Here is an 18,810-nt window from a genome sequence, read left to right as displayed (position 1 = left end):
AATGAAGACTTCGACTCCTAGAATGCACTAAATAGGCCGAAAAGGACCCGAACCCGAAGCATAACCTCCTCTTCAAAAGCATCAACAACAAATACATTGTCCTTTATGCAGTTACAGAGTAATGAGCTTCACCAATATTTGGGAACCCCCGACGTGCTACCAGCAGATTTATAACAGAGAGCTAACTTTGATGTCTTAGAATATTGGAAAACCAGAAAATGTATTTTTCCGGTATTACGAAGACTTGCCCTGGATGTTTTCTTTGTTTCTGTCTTAATCGTCTCATTCGAACAAACATTTAGTGCAAGTGAAAGAATTTTAAATGACAGCAGAACTTCACCAAAATTGATTGAAGTCCTCACATATCTTTGAGATTAGGAACGATCGTGCCATCAGGATCACTGCAAGGTTGTTGATGATACTTTAATAGAATCATTTCAATTTTGTAATTTAGATGAGGGAGATCTTAGTAAACCCTTAAATTAGTTGTTTTATAAATTGTAACTTTAAAATTTGTAAATTAACTGTCAATTATTACACTTTTTTTTCCTTATCAAGTTTTTCTTGGTAAAGTTTTTAACAAGGCAATAATTGTTGTAATTTCTTATTTCTTATTTTATTTTTTGATAAATGAACAAATCTAATTTTTCTTATATTACAATTTAATTGTATTAAAATTGAATTAATATTTGAAATGTTAACAAAAAAATTAATTTAATTAAATTATTGATATTTGAAAAGTTAGCTAAAAAAATTACACAAAAGAAAAAAATTCTGGGCCGACTCACACAAAAACCCGTCGGGTTAAGGTTGGCAGGTCAGGCTAGGCCAACCTCTTTAGCCAAAGAGGTGAGCCAGGTTAGGCCCCGCCTGCAATTTTGCTTAACCTATCACAGGCTAGGCCGGACGGGTTATTTTTCCACCTTTAAATTCAAATAACATAAAAGAAAGACATAAATCCAACGGTTTAAGATCAACTCTCCATAACCATGAGATTAAACGACACCGTTTTGCGTTGGGCCCATAACGCACGTGAGAGGTATCCACGTGTTAACTGAACTTGTATCTAGAAAAACCTCTTCTAGCTTCACACGGACAGATAAGTCATATGATCAGATTATCACTTAGATCAGGTCAAAAAATTTTAGGGTTTAGAACGACAGCCAAATAAAGCTCAAACAAAAGAGTGCAGCCTAATTTCTTTAGCCGACTCTCTCTCTGTGTTCGCCTTAGTTCTTTGGCTCAATTTCCGGATACCCCTTCGGCGAATATCGAATCAGGTTGACGCTTTCACTTTGAAACGGTGTGTCTCGAATCGAGTATTTACTGGTTTGTTTTATTAATCTTTGTCGAATATAATTTTCACATGCAAATCGTTGTTATTTGATTTCGCTTTATACCTTTGATGATTATTCTGTTTCCTGTAATTATTTCTGCTTGGGTTTTTTCTTTCACGAATGTTGTATCAATTAAATGAATTTATTTTCGCTTATTTTGTGATTATATTTGTAATTACACGTGATCTGCCTAAGCTTTATCAGTTTTATAAATGGAGGAGAAAAAAAATTAATAAACAATTATTGTTTTATGTGATTTAACTGGTATGTTTGACCTTTATCAGTTTTACCGTATGAGTTTTTATGTTACTATTCCGGTGAAATGTCCATGGAACATATTTTCCTGTTTAAACACAAAGATACCTCATTTGAAATTGTAAGAGATTCAAAGGATTCCAAGTTTTGGAGCTGTCTTTTGCATGGTTATTATTACTAAAGAATCTTGATTTGGAACTCAGGTTTATGTGTTTACGTTTTCATGCTGCTGGGGTTGTACTGTCTGTGAATATTATATGAGATGTTCTAAGTTCTGGATTTGTTTTCTTCTATGTTTGCATTGCAGTTTCTTTGGCATGTTTTTTGTGTTGATGGTCTAGCATGTCTAACGATCTAGCATCAGAATCGCTGTCTATGCCAAGCAACCAAATGGGTCAGCTGGAACCCATTTCAAACAAATTGGAGTCATCCATTCAAATGGGATTAATGGGATCAGGTACCGGTGGTTCACTACAGCAGGTGTCAGTGACAAACATGCAATTCGGACCAGTGGCACCTGGTTACAGTGTTTCTGCATCACAACAAAAGCCTGTTTCAAATATGCAAATGGGGATGTTGCTGCCTATGTCGAACAATCCTGGGTCTGAGATATTGCCAGTGTCAAACCAACAGACTTTTCAAATGGAACCCCAAGCATATAATCTGGTGCAACAGCAGTTTTTTCTACCAGACAAGCAAATGGGCGGGCTTGGAACAATGTCAAATAGTTTGGCTTCACAGCAGTTTTCATCATTGAACAAGAGAAAAGCGCCAATGGAGCCGGTGTCCAACAATTCTCTGTCACCGAAGCCATTAATGTCTAATAAGCGGGTGGCACAACCGGAGCATAGGCCATGGTTGCAGCAAACATCTGGACCTGATAGAAGAGTTGTACAGCAGATGCAATTCATGCCTAACTCTCCAGGATCACAGAATTCACCAACTCTAAACAAGAAAGTAGTACCGAAGGAGTCTGCTACTAGTAAACCTGGGCCACGAAAGCAATCCATCCCAAAAAGTCAGAATACACCTTTACAACCATCGTCAAAGTTGAGAACTGAGTCATTTGAATCTGTGAGGTCGAAGATGAGGGAATCATTAGCATCTGCACTGGCCTTGGTTTCTCAGCTGCAAGATAAATCACTGAAGGAAGAAAAGAATGGTCAGAATGAAGCTGAAAATATCCTGAGAAAGACGGAAGAGAATTCTCAAACTGCTGGATCTTCACCTACCGCTTCATGTGCTGTTGAGCCTGTATCTGAAGAGCGCAAGGAAACATTACCTTCTCAAGAAGGTTCCTCTGCTCCTCTGTGCTTTGATAACCAAAATGCATCTCAGGGGTACTTTGCTAATGAAAACATCACTAATAGTTCACAGATGTCAAAATCCAACGGGCAAGAATTTCAATATGGTAATTTTTTGCCTGATGAGGATGTTCCATTTAGTGACAACTTTTTTGCCAGAGATGAACTTTTGCAGGGAAATGGGCTCTCTTGGGTTTTGGAACCAATAGAGGTTTCAGTAAAGAAGGAGGTTCCAGCTGCAGTAAAGCAAGAATCAGGAAATGAGCAAGTAGGTGGAGATAGATATGGGGGACAACGACAGTCAGATCAATCTCCCCAAATTTTGGCTTCTAAAATTGAAGCTGAACTTTTTAAACTATTTGGAGGTGTGAATAAGAAGTATAAAGAGAAGGGCAGATCTCTTTTATTCAATTTAAAGGATCCTAATAATCCTGACCTGAGGGAAAAAGTTATGTCTGGAGAGATTCCCCCGGAACGCTTATGTGCTATGTCAGCGGAGGAACTTGCCTCAAAGGAGCTTTCAGAATGGCGGATGGCAAAAGCAGAAGAGTTTGCCCAAATGGTTTTTTTGCCTGATGAAGATGATACTAGGCGGTTGGTGAAGAAAACACATAAGGGTGAGGTCCAAGTCGAAGTTGAACAAGTTGATGCTGCTTCTGCAGATGTATCTGTTGGGGCGAGCTCACTTGCTCAAGTTTTGTCAAAAGCCAAAAAGAAAGAAGTCTCTTCTCCTTCTAAAGCTGTTGGAATGAAGGATGGATCAAATACAGCAGCAGCTGACAAAAAGAGTAATCTTGAAGACCAGGAACGTCCATGCTCTGTTGCTAGTCCATCAAATGAGGGGACTGATTTGATGGAAGGGCTTATGGTGGATAATGAATTGAAGGATGCTGAATTTCTTCCTCCAATCGTCTCTCTTGATGAATTTATGGAATCACTGAACACGGAACCACCATTTGAAAATTTACCAGTGGATGCTGAGAAACCTGCAGGCACATCGGACAAGGATGACTCAGAAGTTGGTTCTGAATCAAAGTCTCCTGTTCAAACTCCAGCAGATCCTGTTGATACTAGACCAGCTAAACCTGACAATGTTGATTTAAAAAGCAGAGAATCAGAGGCTGATGCAAAGCCTAGTGACAGCCCTGTAAAATCAGAAACTGCACCTTCTACTTTTGTACCCAAGGGTGAGCTTGTGTGGGATGGCTTACTTCAGCTGAATATATCAGCCATGGCCTCAGTCATAGGCATCTATAAAAGGTTTGTGCACTTGAGCTTTTGTTGTTTTCAATTTTTTGTTAAATATATTGACTAATGTTTATTTTTTCTGTTCTGAATTGTGTAATGTGTCTGTCTACAAAGGTATCACATCATAAACTTTTACACTAGCAATAAATGTACAGTGAGGATAGGAATCAAATTTCTATCAAAGAGGTTAGAAATCAAATGTAGGACATAATATGATGATATTGGGTTGCCATGTTATTCTCCAAGTGCGAAGTGTCGTTTCATTTCAGATATGGCAATTATTTGCTTTTACTCATTCATTTCTGTGTGTTAAGATTTGTTTGTGTTTTGGTGGTTTCAGCTGTTTGTGATTGATAGCCTTTGTTTGTTCTGTTACGTTCTTGTGCTTGAAATTCAAATAATGTTATTGAGTGCATAAAGAGTTTGTTTATCATATCTTTGGGCATGGTTTGAACTTTAAGTTGTACTTTTAACTAATTAGTCCAAGACAGAATGGTTTTTCGAAAGTTAAATTTTCTCATGCCTTTTGCCCTTGCTTTGGCTTGTAATAGGTGGATTGAGATTGTGTAGGTATTAAAATTCCACTTGGAAATGAATGAAAGTGTAATTTGTGCAGAATGGGGTGAAAAATGGTTGACTAATTGGCATGCTCCAGGTCAATGGAGATGGGGAGATGACGGTATTTGATACTGGGGGCAATGTTACTCTAGAGACTTCTATTTGCCCAAGTGGGTTGATGTGATATGATATATAACTTAAGAGTGAAGTCTCCTCTGTTGATAATAACTTTTGATGATTAGTATCTAAATGGGAAGCTTTCACTTGAAATTTCAAATTTGAAGTTTTATGTTAATAATAATGACTTATTATATGTTGCCGTGCAATTGTCTCTGATCTGTTCATATTGTTTCAGTGGTGAAAAAACTTCTGGCAAGGGGTGGGCTAACTTCCTTGAGATCAAGGGGAGAGTTAGACTTGAAGCATTTGAGAAATTCCTCCAAGAGCTTCCAATGTCACGGAGTCGGGCAGTAATGGTATCTCAAGTTTGCTTGCCCTGTATTAAATATGTGACCTGTTTGATTCTACTGTTTTACAAACCAACCAAAAAAGTGGTTAACAAAAGCGAAAACATTCTATCCCAGTTTTTAATCTGTCATCTTATTCTTTTTGCTGTTGTGGCACGTAGGGTCTTCTCTAAATTGGTAACTGACATGCTTATTGGGTTAATGGGAACTTGCATTAAATTTTGTGGGGAAAAAACTAAATATAAAATCAAAGATGACAGCAATTTTTTTTGTAGGTGATCAAACCTCTCTAGAGTGTAGTGGGAAATAGTACCCGGCTGGAATTTTAACAGCATGGGGTTGCTTGTATAACGCATTTGTGTTGGATGAGCAGCAGCTGTTGGCAACAATTTCCACAGTTTTAAATTTTAATAAATTATAAATTGCTGGAAATGGATACAAGTTGCCCACATTCAATCCTGCTCGCTCTTGTTTTTCTTTTCCAAAGTTCTAAATTACGTAGGCAGATGTACACTTCTCTTTTTTTCCAGTAATAAAAGATATTTGATCAAAAAAAATTTAAGAAATGTTTTATTAAACATAACTGGACAATCGTGATAAGTTAAAAGGAACATTTGGATTTTTTAAACGGATATGTTAATTGTGCCCAAGGGAGGCACATCAGCAGACAAGCAAACGTCTTTAAAAGACCCAAGGAAATACTTTTATAGAGGAATCCTGTACTTGACGTGAAAAATATAGTTTGTTATTTACTTTTTTTTTTCTGGATTATTGATACATATTTATTGTTTGCAGATCCTTCACTTAGTTGAGAAGGAAGCTTCCCGGAAAGGCGAACATGCAAGTCTCTCTGAGGTAAATAAAGAGCTCTACTTTTCTCCGTTTGTTGTCATTATGTTTTGTTGCGTAATTGTAACTGGTGATGTTCTTCTCAGGTGGCTGATTCGTATGTTTTAGATGGGAGAGTGGGTTTTGCTGAGCCTGCCCCTGGAATTGAACTTTATTTTTGTCCACCCCACATTAAAACACGTGAAATGGTCAGCAAAATCCTCCCTAACGACCAACTTGAGGCAATTAATGCTATTGATAATGGTCTAATTGGTGTTGTTGTATGGAGAAAAGCACAATTAACTTCAACAATATCACCCAACTCTGCTTCACACCATAAGCACCCCTCTAAGAAACACTTCAGTTCTAGGAGACACCAAGATAAGAATACAAATATGAATGTGAATATCACTCCAAGTCCAAAACCTTCTTCTATGTCTCAGGCTAGACCACCCTCTGTCTATGCTAAATCCTCCAATGATGATGATGACGATGATGATGATGTTCCTCCTGGTTTTGGCCCTCCGTCTGGCCGTGACGATGATGACCTTCCTGAGTTTAATTTTTCTGGTGGTTCTGCCCCAAAACCCTCTCGGTGTGTTGGAATGACACATTTTCACCCACATACCCAGACCCCATCACGTCCTGTAGATCAAATGAGGGAACTTATTCAAAAATATGGACAACCCCAAGGTTCTCCCACTGTAGACAGAAGAGGTGTTGGGGTTGGAATTCAGGCATGGAATAATGACGACGATGATGACATTCCAGAGTGGCAGCCACAGGCTCCACAAAACCAGCCTACTCACCACCCAGTACATGCCTATCAGCGAACCAACATGGATAATCAACAACTACATTATGGATCACCGCAATTGCATTCTCACCAACAATACCGTCAGCCAAATGTGCCCCAAATGAATGTAATGCAATCTCAACAAAATGCTTCCCATTTATGGGCGCATGGTCAATTTGCGGTTCCGCCACCAGCGGCCCAGCCTAGTGGAGTGCAATTATATGGAGCCGGCCAGCCTGGGCTGTCCTGGCGGCAAGATGCTCCCAAGAGTAGGGGCTTTTGAATAATTTCTTGTGTAAATTTTAATTTTGTAACCGCTAGTTGTGGAAATGTAGTCTCTTTAGTTTTATAGCTAAATTTAAACTAGTTTCTTGATCAGTGAAACGTGGCCTGTTTTGTAAAAGCATCTACGACTACGAGCAGCATAAAACAAGTCAAGAAAGCAAAACAGTAACCTAAATTTAAAACCTGACCTTTTCTCTGGGGTCGGCTTTAGCATGTTCAGTGTATTTTGCTTATTGATGTATACGATGTTACATTTAATTTAAGTTTTTAATTCAATAAAGAACTCAATCTAAAGCAGATGTGGTAAAGGTGACAAAGGCAATTCCACGCCTTATCTTTTTCTGTTAGTCCAACTTAGTTTCCGACGTTAAAAGACTCGATATACGATTTCAATATGTTACAGCTGAGAGAAAAGGTAACATGATTCTCTGGAATTAATAATGAATTATGAACAAATTCTGTTTATTAATAGAGAATGATTCACAGTACACAGGTTGGATCTAGCAGAAGAAAACAAAAGATTGACCAAGAAGATACAAAAAATTGATAAATTAAGAAGGAAAAAAGAAAATACAAGATATTCCTCAAGCCCCACCTTCTCAANTATGGAGAAAAGCACAATTAACTTCAACAATATCACCCAACTCTGCTTCACACCATAAGCACCCCTCTAAGAAACACTTCAGTTCTAGGAGACACCAAGATAAGAATACAAATATGAATGTGAATATCACTCCAAGTCCAAAACCTTCTTCTATGTCTCAGGCTAGACCACCCTCTGTCTATGCTAAATCCTCCAATGATGATGATGAAGATGATGATGTTCCTCCCGGTTTTGGCCCTGCGTCTGGCCGCGACGATGATGACCTTCCTGAGTTTAATTTTTCTGGTGGTTCTGCCCCAAAACCCTCTCGGGGTGTTGGAATGACACATTTTCACCCACATACCCAGACCCCATCACGTCCTGTAGATCAAATGAGGGAACTTATTCAAAAATATGGACAACCCCAAGGTTCTCCCACTGTAGACAGAAGAGGTGTTGGGGTTGGAATTCAGGCATGGAATAATGACGACGATGATGACATTCCAGAGTGGCAGCCACAGGCTCCACAAAATCAGCCTACTCACCACCCAGTACATGCCTATCAGCGAACCAACATGGATAATCAACAACTACATTATGGATCACCGCAATTGCATTCTCACCAACAATACCGTCAGCCAAATGTGCCCCAAATGAATGTAATGCAATCTCAACAAAATGCTTCCCATTTATGGGCGCATGGTCAATTTGCGGTTCCGCCACCAGCGGCCCAGCCTAGTGGAGTGCAATTATATGGAGCCGGTCAGCCTGGGCTGTCCTGGCGGCAAGATGCTCCCAAGAGTAGGGGCTTTTGAATAATTTCTTGTGTAAATTTTAATTTTGTAACCGCTAGTTGTGGAAATGTAGTCTCTTTAGTTTTATAGCTAAATTTAAACTAGTTTCTTGATCAGTGAAACGTGGCCTGTTTTGTAAAAGCATCTACGACTACGAGCAGCATAAAACAAGTCAAGAAAGCAAAACAGTAACCTAAATTTAAAACCTGACCTTTTCTCTGGGGTCGGCTTTAGCATGTTCAGTGTATTTTGTTTATTGATGTATACGATGTTACATTTAATTTAAGTTTTTAATTCAATAAAGAACTCAATCTAAAGCAGATGTGGTAAAGGTGACAAAGGCAATTCCACGCCTTATCTTTTTCTGTTAGTCCAACTTAGTTTCCGACGTTAAAAGACTCGATATACGATTTCAATATGTTACAGCTGAGAGAAAAGGTAACATGATTCTCTGGAATTAATAATGAATTATGAACAAATTCTGTTTATTAATAGAGAATGATTCACAGTACACAGGTTGGATCTAGCAGAAGAAAACAAAAGATTGACCAAGAAGATACAAAAAATTGATAAATTAAGAAGGAAAAAGAAAATACAAGATATTCCTCAAGCCCCACCTTCTCAACCCAATCAGCCCACTGAGGAAAAAAAGGAAAAAAATCAATTACATGGGACAACCAGTAACAACCAAGAAAGTTGCAAGAATTACAGAGAGAACTGCTAGATTTAAACAATATAGACAAATAAGAATATGGTAAAATGTAACTCGGACTGAGATTCAGGCACATTGTTTTTCAATATGCAAATGCTTCTCCCGGTGTGTTATACACCAGAGTCTGTCAAAAGAGCAATTTTTATCTTTAGTTTTGAGGGTGGCTTGATTCAAGCTAATGGCTAATATATATATAGAGAAAAATCTCTTGAATTATCAACCCCCCAAGGCACGCTTCAGTCCTGCTCGTTGCTCCGGTGTCAATCTTGTCGGGAACTTCACCTCAAATATGATTCTCAAATCACCCCTATTACCTCGCTCCTTTGCTATTGGCATTCCCTCCTTGGGGACTATCAGCTCATAACCAGGGCTTATTATATCAGTTACAGCAATTGAGAGATTACGACCATCAAGTGTGATGAGACTGACTGAAGTCCCCCCAAGTGCTTCAGCTAGTGTCACCTTTTGGTTCACTATGAGGTCATTGCTGTCTCTCTTGTACAAATCGTGGGGCTTCTCGTCTATCACAAACACGAGGTCTGCTGGGAGCTGACCTGGCTGCTCATTTCCTTTATCTGGAAAAGTAATTTTTGTTCCCTTCTTCCATCCAGGCTTCACATCAATGGTTAATATCTCAGATTCTTGTGTTTGACGTCTGCAAAATTATGAATTTATAGATAATCAGTGAGATCTTTTTCTTCTTTTCACAAATAAATAAAATAAAAAATCCCATGGAAGTGATGTACAACCAGACATTGAATGGACAATTCCGTTACTAAAGGGTTTGGGAAACTTTCCAATATTGCATCTAACTGGGAGTAAAAATCTTTGCACAGAAGAAGTTATTATATGAAACTTCAAGGCTAATTCAAACAATAGATGAAGATAGGAGAAGAAACTGGGCTGAGGAGGGGAAGAACAGAAGAAGAACAATCACTGAGCTTCATAAACATACCCTTTGCCATCAACTACTGTTCTGGAGATCTTCATTTTCCTTGTTGATCCAGAGTATAGCTCTGCAAGATTGCAGGGTAGTTTACTTTCCACTGGTGGAGGTTTCCTTAGCGCGGTCCCCTCACTATAAGTTCGAAAAACATGTTCATTTGACCCGAAACCTCCAAACATGCCTCCTCCATCAGACTGGAACCTCATGGACCTCCCAGCTCCTGCTGCCCCAAATTCGAAAGGACTATTGCCAAAAAATTCTGCAAAGATGTCTTCTGCATTCCTAGGATTGAACCCTTTAGAGTTACCACCACTACCATTTCCAAAGGGGAATCCACCACTGCCAGATGGTGGCATATCTTTCAACCCTTCTTCACCATACTGATCATAAATCGCTCTCTTTTGAGGGTCGCTTAAGACCTGAATTCAGGGAAACATCGCAATACATCATCAAATTTGATCAACCCCATCAATGTCTCACTTAAGTTGCTTCAAAGATAATTTCCATTATAACCACAGACATTAACATTAGAAGAATACATTAGCGAATTTTCATAGTATGCAAACACCAGTACCATAAGCTCTATTTCATGGCAAAAAAATGTGTAGGTAAAGAAAAATAACTCAAATTTACAAGTTAAATTTTTCATCGTTATCTAACATTTTCCTCAATTTAGACAATAATGCATTCATTTCCCAGCCTTCTTGTATGACCACTTACATTTCAACACCTCATTTGGCTATCATTAGATTTTAAATTTGTGATTATTCTGTTTCTGGATTACCATTACAACAAATTTTAACAAAAATCATAAAAATTAAAAAGAAATATAGCACAAAATATTATCCATTTCACAATTTTGTTTTCTTTGTTTCTGTCAAAAAGAACAAAACGATACAACATTTAACAATATGAAAACGTTGCAAAAGTCTTAGCAAAAAAAACAGAACCAAGATGAGGACATATACTGAGAAAACAAAGGCTTGCCTCATAAGCCTCGGAGATCTGCTTGAATTTGGCTTCGGCTTCTTTCTTGTTGTCGCGGTTCTTGTCAGGATGCCATTTCATTGCCAATTTCCTATATGATTTCTTGAGATCGTCTTCCGTTGCATTCTTGTTCACACTCAATATGTTATAATAATCAATTCCCATGATCTTCTCAATAATATATAATTATTATATTCCTATAAACTGATCAGCATTCCGAAAACACCCAGATCATCAAAGGCCCTTCAATCACCAAGATAAAACAAATTATGAAAACAAGATCTCTTGACAAGACAGGACTAAAGTTGCAAAAACAAATAATGACTTTCTGGGTGTTTTAAAATGGAAATGGTTGATATTTGTTTGGTTTGAAGGGAAGAAAGAATCTGTGAATGAATCTATGGTTGTCTTAATTTTTCCAGGTTAAGACCACGTCTGATGGAGAATTGTCTTAAAATTAAATAACCGAAAATAACGGAATAGTTTTTAGCTTTTGTTTCTTTGGTTTGGACTATAAAATAAACATTCACTTTTTTGTTTTTCGTTTTTAGCATTTTTCATGTCCGGCATAACATGTTCTCCACTGAAAATGCCACATCACCAAATCCAGACCTGCCCAATGATTATCTTCCAATGTGGTAAAATCTCTTGTCAATTTTACATATAACTTCACGTTAAAAATCTCTGAAATTATAACCCACTTAATCTCGGCTTTTTTTTTTTTGTCCTTCCAATTCGACAGGCTAGACCATAATAACCTATTTATGAACTAACCAATTATAAATTATTATATCAAAGGCTATGAAAGAAAGTATATGAGATTAAATTATAAATATAGTATTATCCTTTGTTTATTGACGTTTGTAAATTTGGTGAGACCCATAACGAGCAGACAAGATCTATTTACAAACTGACTAATTGTAAACTGCTATATCAAAGACTATAAAAGAAAGTTTGTGAAATTAAATTGTAAATATACACTGTTATAAATTCGGTGACAGTTTTGGGAGTGAAGCAAGCTGAGCTCTTTATGTAATTGCCTCGATTTATTTGACCACATCACCCCGTAATGTTGGTAGTTGCCTCACTTTATTCCACATTTGCCATCTTAAATTGTCTACATAAGTTAAAAGTGCCCTAAAGCAAACTTGGAAAAAGAATGATTGTGGTTGTGTTTCTGAAGAAAAAAATTTGTAGCGCTTGGAACATCAATTTCACTGTTTGTTCTTGAGGTATATAAACACAGAAACATCTCATGGATTCTTGAACAACATGAAAATTCATGAATGAATAGGCTAAAATTTGCACTGTTGCTTACCACGGCACATTACAAGCGCTTTCACCAATCACATAAACAAATCTACTTTACATCTACATGATCTTCACGCCATAACATACCAAATCAAATCAAAACCAACAATCAGAGATCAATTAGATTGATGATTGATGAAAACTGCAATCTGGCATTATAATTGCATAAGGGGCTGTTGACCCATATAACCCAAATATTAAACCTAGAGGGGAAGAGAAGCTTAGGACACAATCACCCTGGAACTATACAACCATAACCAAACATATGTATGATGCCGCCAACCTCCAAAGAAAGATTCCCCTACTTACATGCTTCTTATCCACAAGCTGTAAATGGTTAAAAAAAAAAGAGCAGAATGGAAACACATGGAACTTGTCTCTCACAAAATCATTCAGGAGACAACAGTCGGGCCAGAGGAACCAGATGAAGAGGAACTAGCTTCACCTACCACATTCTTTAGTTTAAAAGATGCAGACTCAGATAAAGCTCCAGATTCTGGAACATCACCAATGTCCAAAGAGTCTGGTAGATTTTCTGAAGATTCGACAGCATCAAACTGCAGAAAAAAATAAAGCCCTCTTACAGTAACTGAGAAGCTAAAAGCATAGCACTTTCTTTATTGCCATTCAAACAACCATTCCAAAATACCACATGCAACTGCTCATTTTTCAACAAAACTATCAACTACAATATCACAGGATAAATATAAATACAGTGTGAAAACAGGATGAGGTGCTATTGAACACCTTTTGCCAAAAATAGCTACTAACAATGTTTCAGAAAAGCAGGGTAGGAAAATGAGATCAAGCAAGTCTTAAAATGAGTCTGCTATAGACCAGAACTGATTGCCATATCAAGTTCCAATAGAATTTCAGAAGTAAATATAGCTCATCATCCACAGACATGTTGTTCTCTCAAAAAACACTGAAGTGTGTCATAATGGCATAAAATTTATGTCTCAAGTGGGTTTAGCCAGTCAATTCCTCTCATGCCGCATTCATTTATCAACCAAACACAAAACACACTGCCAGTATTGTGTCTTGTTTTATAATAGAATCAGGAACACTTGTGCTACTCAAGTAATGCAGTTTCTGATGCTAAAGGCATGCAAGCAACTGTTAAACTTTGCAAACCAAACCACCAAAGGAAAGACATGGAATAGATACAATCCACACAGTAATCTATCTAATGAAGATTCTTCAACAACTTCAGAGACTAAAACGTTTAAAAGTTCACCTCAAGTTGGGTCAGCATGTCAATGGTGGCTTCTAAGTCGCGCTTGTTCGCATTATAGACATCATCCAGGGACTGATCAGATAAACCGGGAAATGACATTTGCAGATAAGCCATATCCATGTCATATTCCTCATCCATCATCTGCTTACTTGAAGATGAACCATAAGAACCATGAACAGGGTGGTTCTTCACACTAGACTGTTCAGGAATGGGACCTTTTTTGGCACCATGAGCAAAAGAAGCCAGAGAAACCTTGCTCTGATGCTGGTTCTGAGTTACATGTGCAGGCTGTGTATACCAGGCAGTCTCATTGCCAGTCTGAGAATCATTAGTGGTAGGCTCAGTTCTATCATATCCCCCTCTTTTGGAGAGCGGTACATATGCTGCCGCATATGGATTTAAAGAAGAAACTCCCGGCTTCATCGCTTTTATTACCCAAAAAAAAAAAAAGGCCACTGTTCATTAAAAGGGGTAAAAAAAAGAAGCAAGAAGAGGCATATTGATCAACCACTTAATACACAGCTAAGTCGCTAATTACACAATCATATTACTTATGGTCAGAACTTGAGTAATAAAAAACCAAAAGCCAAGGTTCCGCGTGAATGGGTTAGTCTAAATTCTCCATGTAATCAATTAAAACACGTAATTAAAAAAAAAGAAAGAAAGAAAGAAAAGCAAAGCATCTGAAATTAATTACAATCTATTAAAAGAATATGTCAACTCAAATATGTGTGTGAAGCACACTGATTCAAACTCTTTTCTTAATATTTCATTTCTGTTATAACCTAATAAAAACAAGATCGGGTGAATTCTTTTTCATTATTGTAGCTGATCAGCCTTTTTTTTTTTTTTATGTTTCCTCTCCCTTATTTCTCATCGTTTTACGCAATAGCGATTAATTCGGCAGCGTAACACATATCAAATCAGAAAAAGAGAGATTATCAAATTACGGCAAATAATTTAGAAAGAACGACAACTAATTTACCTGTCTCATTCCATTAACAATAGAGATTACGATTGATCAAATCAGGCAAAGAAAAAGAAACTGTTCAATCAAAACCTTATTTCAGATAAAAATTATCGACCGTAATCAAGACTGGTCACGATTTCAAATTTATTATTAAGATCGCATAAATTAAATAAACGAATACGAGAAGAGAGAAGAAACAAGAATTTACCAGAATTTTTCAATATTAAGAGCGAAAAAGCAGATGATCAAAGAGATCTACAAAAATGACGAAATAAAAGAAGCTTTTGAGTAACAGGAGCGAAGACGTTTAGTTGAAAACCGTGCCGTTTTGAGCTGTGTTTGGAGCCAAGGTTTCCTTGTGTTACGCACGTCGTGGGCTTGTCCTAACCTGTCTTTTGTTATAGAGTAAACGGATCTACAAGTTGCTAGCATAGTTTCATAAATTTCAAATTTTCATCTTTAAATTAATAGAAAATTATTTAAAGAGTAAATAAGTCATTTTTACCACATTAAATCTAAAATAAAAATAAAAGTTTCAAAATAACCCTTCACACCTCAAAATAAACAAAGTACCATCGTTGCCGCTATCACCAACAATCGTTTGGAGTTGATTTGGATCGATTTTCTCACGAAAAAAAAAAATCATCACTTTATCATTTCCCAAGTATTTCCCAACCTTGATAGCCCTCGATTTGGTCAATTCTCTTAACCCAACTCCATCACACGCGACAACCATTTTTCGGCTTGTACCTAGTGTCATTAGCCTTCCTCAACACCACTATCTTACTACCTTCAACCATTAGACCAAACACCCTATGACACCTCACTCATTCACTCAGTCAATCGCTAGCCATCGCCACCTTTTGGTCCACAACTTCTCAAGCTTTTTATAGTCAATCTTGGTATAAAAAATAACCCTTGTCACCACCTCCAGCATCTGCTCTCCAAAACCCCCCACCAACTTGACCCCGTTAGCCCGCCGTTTGTTGTCCATCTCTCTTTAGGGTTTCGGTTATTTTTATAAAAATTGAAGAAAAGGGTGTTATTGAAAAATATTTGAAAGTAAGATGATTTTTTAATTCTATTGATTTGGGGGTTAAAAGGTAACTTACTAATTTATTTGTTAAGGGTAGTATGGTAATAGCACTTTATATACTATATTAGAACCCAAAAATCACTAACGGTGTTAGTTTAAGGATAGAAATCTGGAACTTATGAAACCATGGGTGGGAACAATAGATTCGTCAAACCTTGGGTGGGTAGATATTGTTTACTCTTTACTATATTAATAAATAAAAAATGAGTTAATTATAATAACTTCTCATAGAATAATACTATACCAACAATCATTTCTCGTAAACTTTCTTTTATAATCTTGATGTGACAGTTTATAATTGATCAGTTTATAACATGTCTCACATGAGTCTTACATGAATCTCATTAATTAATTGCAAGTTTTCAGGTCAAAATTACGAGAAAAAAGTTGATAAAAAAAGATTTATTAATTATGAACTGATTAATTACAAGTTATCATGTCAAAATTACGATAAAAAAGTTGATAAAAAAATGTTTTTGGTATAGTATTATTCCAACTCCAAAAGTCAAGATTGGATGTTGATTTTAGGGGTATTCTACGAAAACCATGCTAAAGGTTTAAAAAATTAGTCAAATACCACCCTCGTGACCTGACATCATCACAAAAATTAAAGTTTAAAAGGATAGAAGGGTAAGCAATGAATTTCACATTACATTTGAAGGGTAAGACTGGAATTTTATTAGGTAAAAATTAAAAGAAGAAGAAGAAAGGTCATACTAAACCACTCATCTTCTGCACCGGTCATCTTCTCCACCTACCCGTTGAACAATCCACACCAGCAACTTTGAAACAAAACCCGTAATCAATGTTTTCTAAACATCTTATTCGTCCTTTTTTAATTTCACATAATCTAAACAACTAAGAAAACACGTTTTCTGCGCATGTCTTTGATGAAGAATTTGGAATATGTTTGCACTTCTTGGAAATTGAATAAAATCCAAGTGAGAGGAATCAGCCCAGGCTCGGCTTTGAGCGGTTTTGGTGAAGATAGATAAGGATTTGCTACCAGTGAAGATTCCAACCAACAGGTGATGGGTTTTACAAGATATCCTTTTACCTTTCTTGGAGCTTAGCTTTGGATGCTAATTGTATTGGTTGCAAAAGAGAGAGGAAGAAAAAGAGATCGGTGTATTATGGATTTATGGTTGGAGTGTTGCATTGGTTTAGCGCTGCATCGCAAGTCGAGAGTTCGCCAGTGCAAGTCACCATGCTTGGGCCGCAGCAAGGGCGTGACTAGGCCACCGCTATGATATGTGTTTATACTGGTGGTCCGTTTTGATATAAGGTTCAGATCGACAAGAAGGGGGTTGACTGGGTGAGGCAGAAAATGGGAAATAGAAATTAAAAAGAAAAGAAAGAAAATAATATTAAAATTTAATTTTAGTAAAAGACGATAGGGTGTAATAGACAATTTGCGTTTATTTAACGATAGACTAACAGATTGCGCTAACAGGGGTAGTTTTTGACAAATTTTCAAAATCTCAGGGGTTAGGGGAAAGAGTATCTCTATATTGAAACTTTAGGGGCACTTTTAATTAGCTCCAAAAAATAACCCTATCTAGAGCTTTTTGCAAAGTAATCCACCTTAAAAATAAAATAAAAATGCACTTAACCATGTTTTTCATAATAGACTAAATTATCCTTTTTTATATCATATTTAATATTCCAATGACATTTGGTAACTTGTTTGATAACTATATAAGGCTTTATTTGTTATTATCTATGGAGACTTCGAAAAAATGAATATTTTATATTCAGATATTTATTGATTATTTGATTTGATCACTTATAAGATTGAAAATCGGTCATATTCCTCGTAATGGAAAAAGTTAAAATTTGTAACTTTTAACTAACAATAATACTATATTTATAAAGAAATCTTACAAAGATTTTCATACAAAGCGAGGTGGCAAAAAATGAATGAAAGAGTGAAACAAAAAGTCAAACTCATTAAATTCACTATTCCATTCATTTTTTGTCACATCACTTTGTATAAAGATCTTTATAAAATTTATTTGTAAGTGTAGTATTACTCTTTAACTAAAGACTAAAGATTTAAAGCGTGCTCTTTATTTTAAATAGCATCTTTCATATAAATAAAGAGTATTTTTATTGATTTTTAAATATAAAGAATAAATTTCTTGTTTAAATCTAATAGACTCTTTAAATTTTATGAGAGAAAATATGTTTTTTCAAGAAAGAAACTTAATAAAAGAAATAAATCATAGATAAAATACATTGAAACTTGTAATTTATTATTTAAAATTAGGATAGAGAGTAAAATTTGACTCTCTAAATGTGAATAGTCAAATTTACTCTTTAATTTATATTTAAATAATAAAGAGTCTGTTGGACTCTTGTTTCTATGAATAAACTCTTTATAATAAAAAGTTTGGGTCATATAAAAAGTCATTTAAAGATGCTCTTATTTGTTTGTCTTAAATAATTTTTCCAAAAATATTCCTGTTTTAATTTTTAAATTCCAATCATACTCCTTAAAACCTTAATCTCTATTACCTATTTTATTCATGTTCTTATTTTACTTTTATTGTAGCAGATATAGTGGGTAACAATTTAAAAATTAAATCAAATTATTTGTAAAATTTAAATATTATTGTTATATTAAATAATTACAAACAAACATATTGTAAATATTTTCTTTACTCTTATTTATTCAAAATTATTCAATTATCAGTACCATACGATCATAATACAAGTTACCAAACACCACCTAATTATGAATGAGTAAGAGTGATATAAATATTTATGACATGTTTGTTTGTAATTTTCTAATATCTGATTATAAATATTAAATGTTTGTTTTTACAAGTTTAAAATATCGGAAAATTAGTATTTTTACATAAATATCCTTATCAACTTTAAAGATGATATATATTTATAGTTTGTATTATAAATTATGAATTTGAGAATAATGAAAATACTTTAATTTTGTAAATTAATGATTTGAATAAAATAAAAATGTGAATAAAATATATTAATAGAAATTAATATTTTAAGGGGTATGACTGGAATTTAAGGGTGCGTTTGGTTTATTATTTTGAATAAGATTTTGGGGATAGTATCAGAAAGTTGGAT

The 18,810-nt window shown here is 35.8% G+C and overlaps 3 protein-coding genes across 7 annotated transcripts; 1 reads left to right on the top strand and 2 right to left on the bottom strand.

Annotated features, from left to right (window-relative positions):
- The first annotated feature begins 1,116 nt into the window (after nt 1-1,116).
- LOC116132989 lies at nt 1,117-8,550 on the top strand. 4 transcript variants are annotated; one of them, XM_031418672.1, is made up of 6 exons: nt 1,117-1,329; nt 1,900-4,156; nt 5,058-5,178; nt 5,965-6,024; nt 6,105-6,279; nt 7,683-8,550. In XM_031418672.1, exons 2-6 carry the CDS (start codon nt 1,935-1,937, stop codon nt 8,474-8,476), a joined length of 3,372 nt encoding a protein of 1,123 aa, XP_031274532.1. In that variant the 5' UTR covers nt 1,117-1,329; nt 1,900-1,934; the 3' UTR covers nt 8,477-8,550. The 4 variants fall into 4 exon arrangements, with proteins under 4 accessions (XP_031274532.1, XP_031274531.1, XP_031274529.1 ...); XM_031418671.1 differs by lacking the exon at nt 7,683-8,550 and having other exon boundaries at nt 1,117-1,280; nt 6,105-7,150; XM_031418669.1 differs by lacking the exon at nt 7,683-8,550 and having other exon boundaries at nt 1,117-1,303; nt 6,105-7,150.
- A 418-nt stretch (nt 8,551-8,968) lies between these two features.
- LOC116133092 (dnaJ homolog subfamily B member 4) lies at nt 8,969-11,609 on the bottom strand. The gene is made up of 3 exons (XM_031418759.1): nt 11,101-11,609; nt 10,123-10,532; nt 8,969-9,822 (listed from the first exon to the last, which is right to left on the bottom strand). Exons 1-3 carry the CDS (start codon nt 11,263-11,265, stop codon nt 9,384-9,386), a joined length of 1,014 nt encoding a protein of 337 aa, XP_031274619.1. The 5' UTR covers nt 11,266-11,609; the 3' UTR covers nt 8,969-9,383.
- Nucleotides 11,610-12,358: 749 nt separating this feature from the next.
- LOC116133126 (polyadenylate-binding protein-interacting protein 6-like) lies at nt 12,359-15,002 on the bottom strand. Of its 2 annotated transcripts, XM_031418807.1 has the most exons (4): nt 14,827-15,002; nt 14,634-14,693; nt 13,649-14,073; nt 12,359-12,968 (listed from the first exon to the last, which is right to left on the bottom strand). In XM_031418807.1, exons 3-4 carry the CDS (start codon nt 14,069-14,071, stop codon nt 12,804-12,806), a joined length of 588 nt encoding a protein of 195 aa, XP_031274667.1. In that variant the 5' UTR covers nt 14,072-14,073; nt 14,634-14,693; nt 14,827-15,002; the 3' UTR covers nt 12,359-12,803. The 2 variants fall into 2 exon arrangements, with proteins under 2 accessions (XP_031274667.1, XP_031274666.1); XM_031418806.1 differs by lacking the exon at nt 14,634-14,693 and having other exon boundaries at nt 14,827-15,001.
- Between the last annotated feature and the right edge of the window lie 3,808 nt (nt 15,003-18,810).

Source organism: Pistacia vera, unplaced genomic scaffold (genome assembly GCF_008641045.1).
Source record: "Pistacia vera cultivar Batoury unplaced genomic scaffold, PisVer_v2 Contig265, whole genome shotgun sequence".
Taxonomy (NCBI): domain Eukaryota; kingdom Viridiplantae; phylum Streptophyta; class Magnoliopsida; order Sapindales; family Anacardiaceae; genus Pistacia; species Pistacia vera.
The sequence above is the reverse complement of the archived record's forward strand: the minus strand, read 5'-3'. Positions and strand labels throughout refer to the sequence as shown.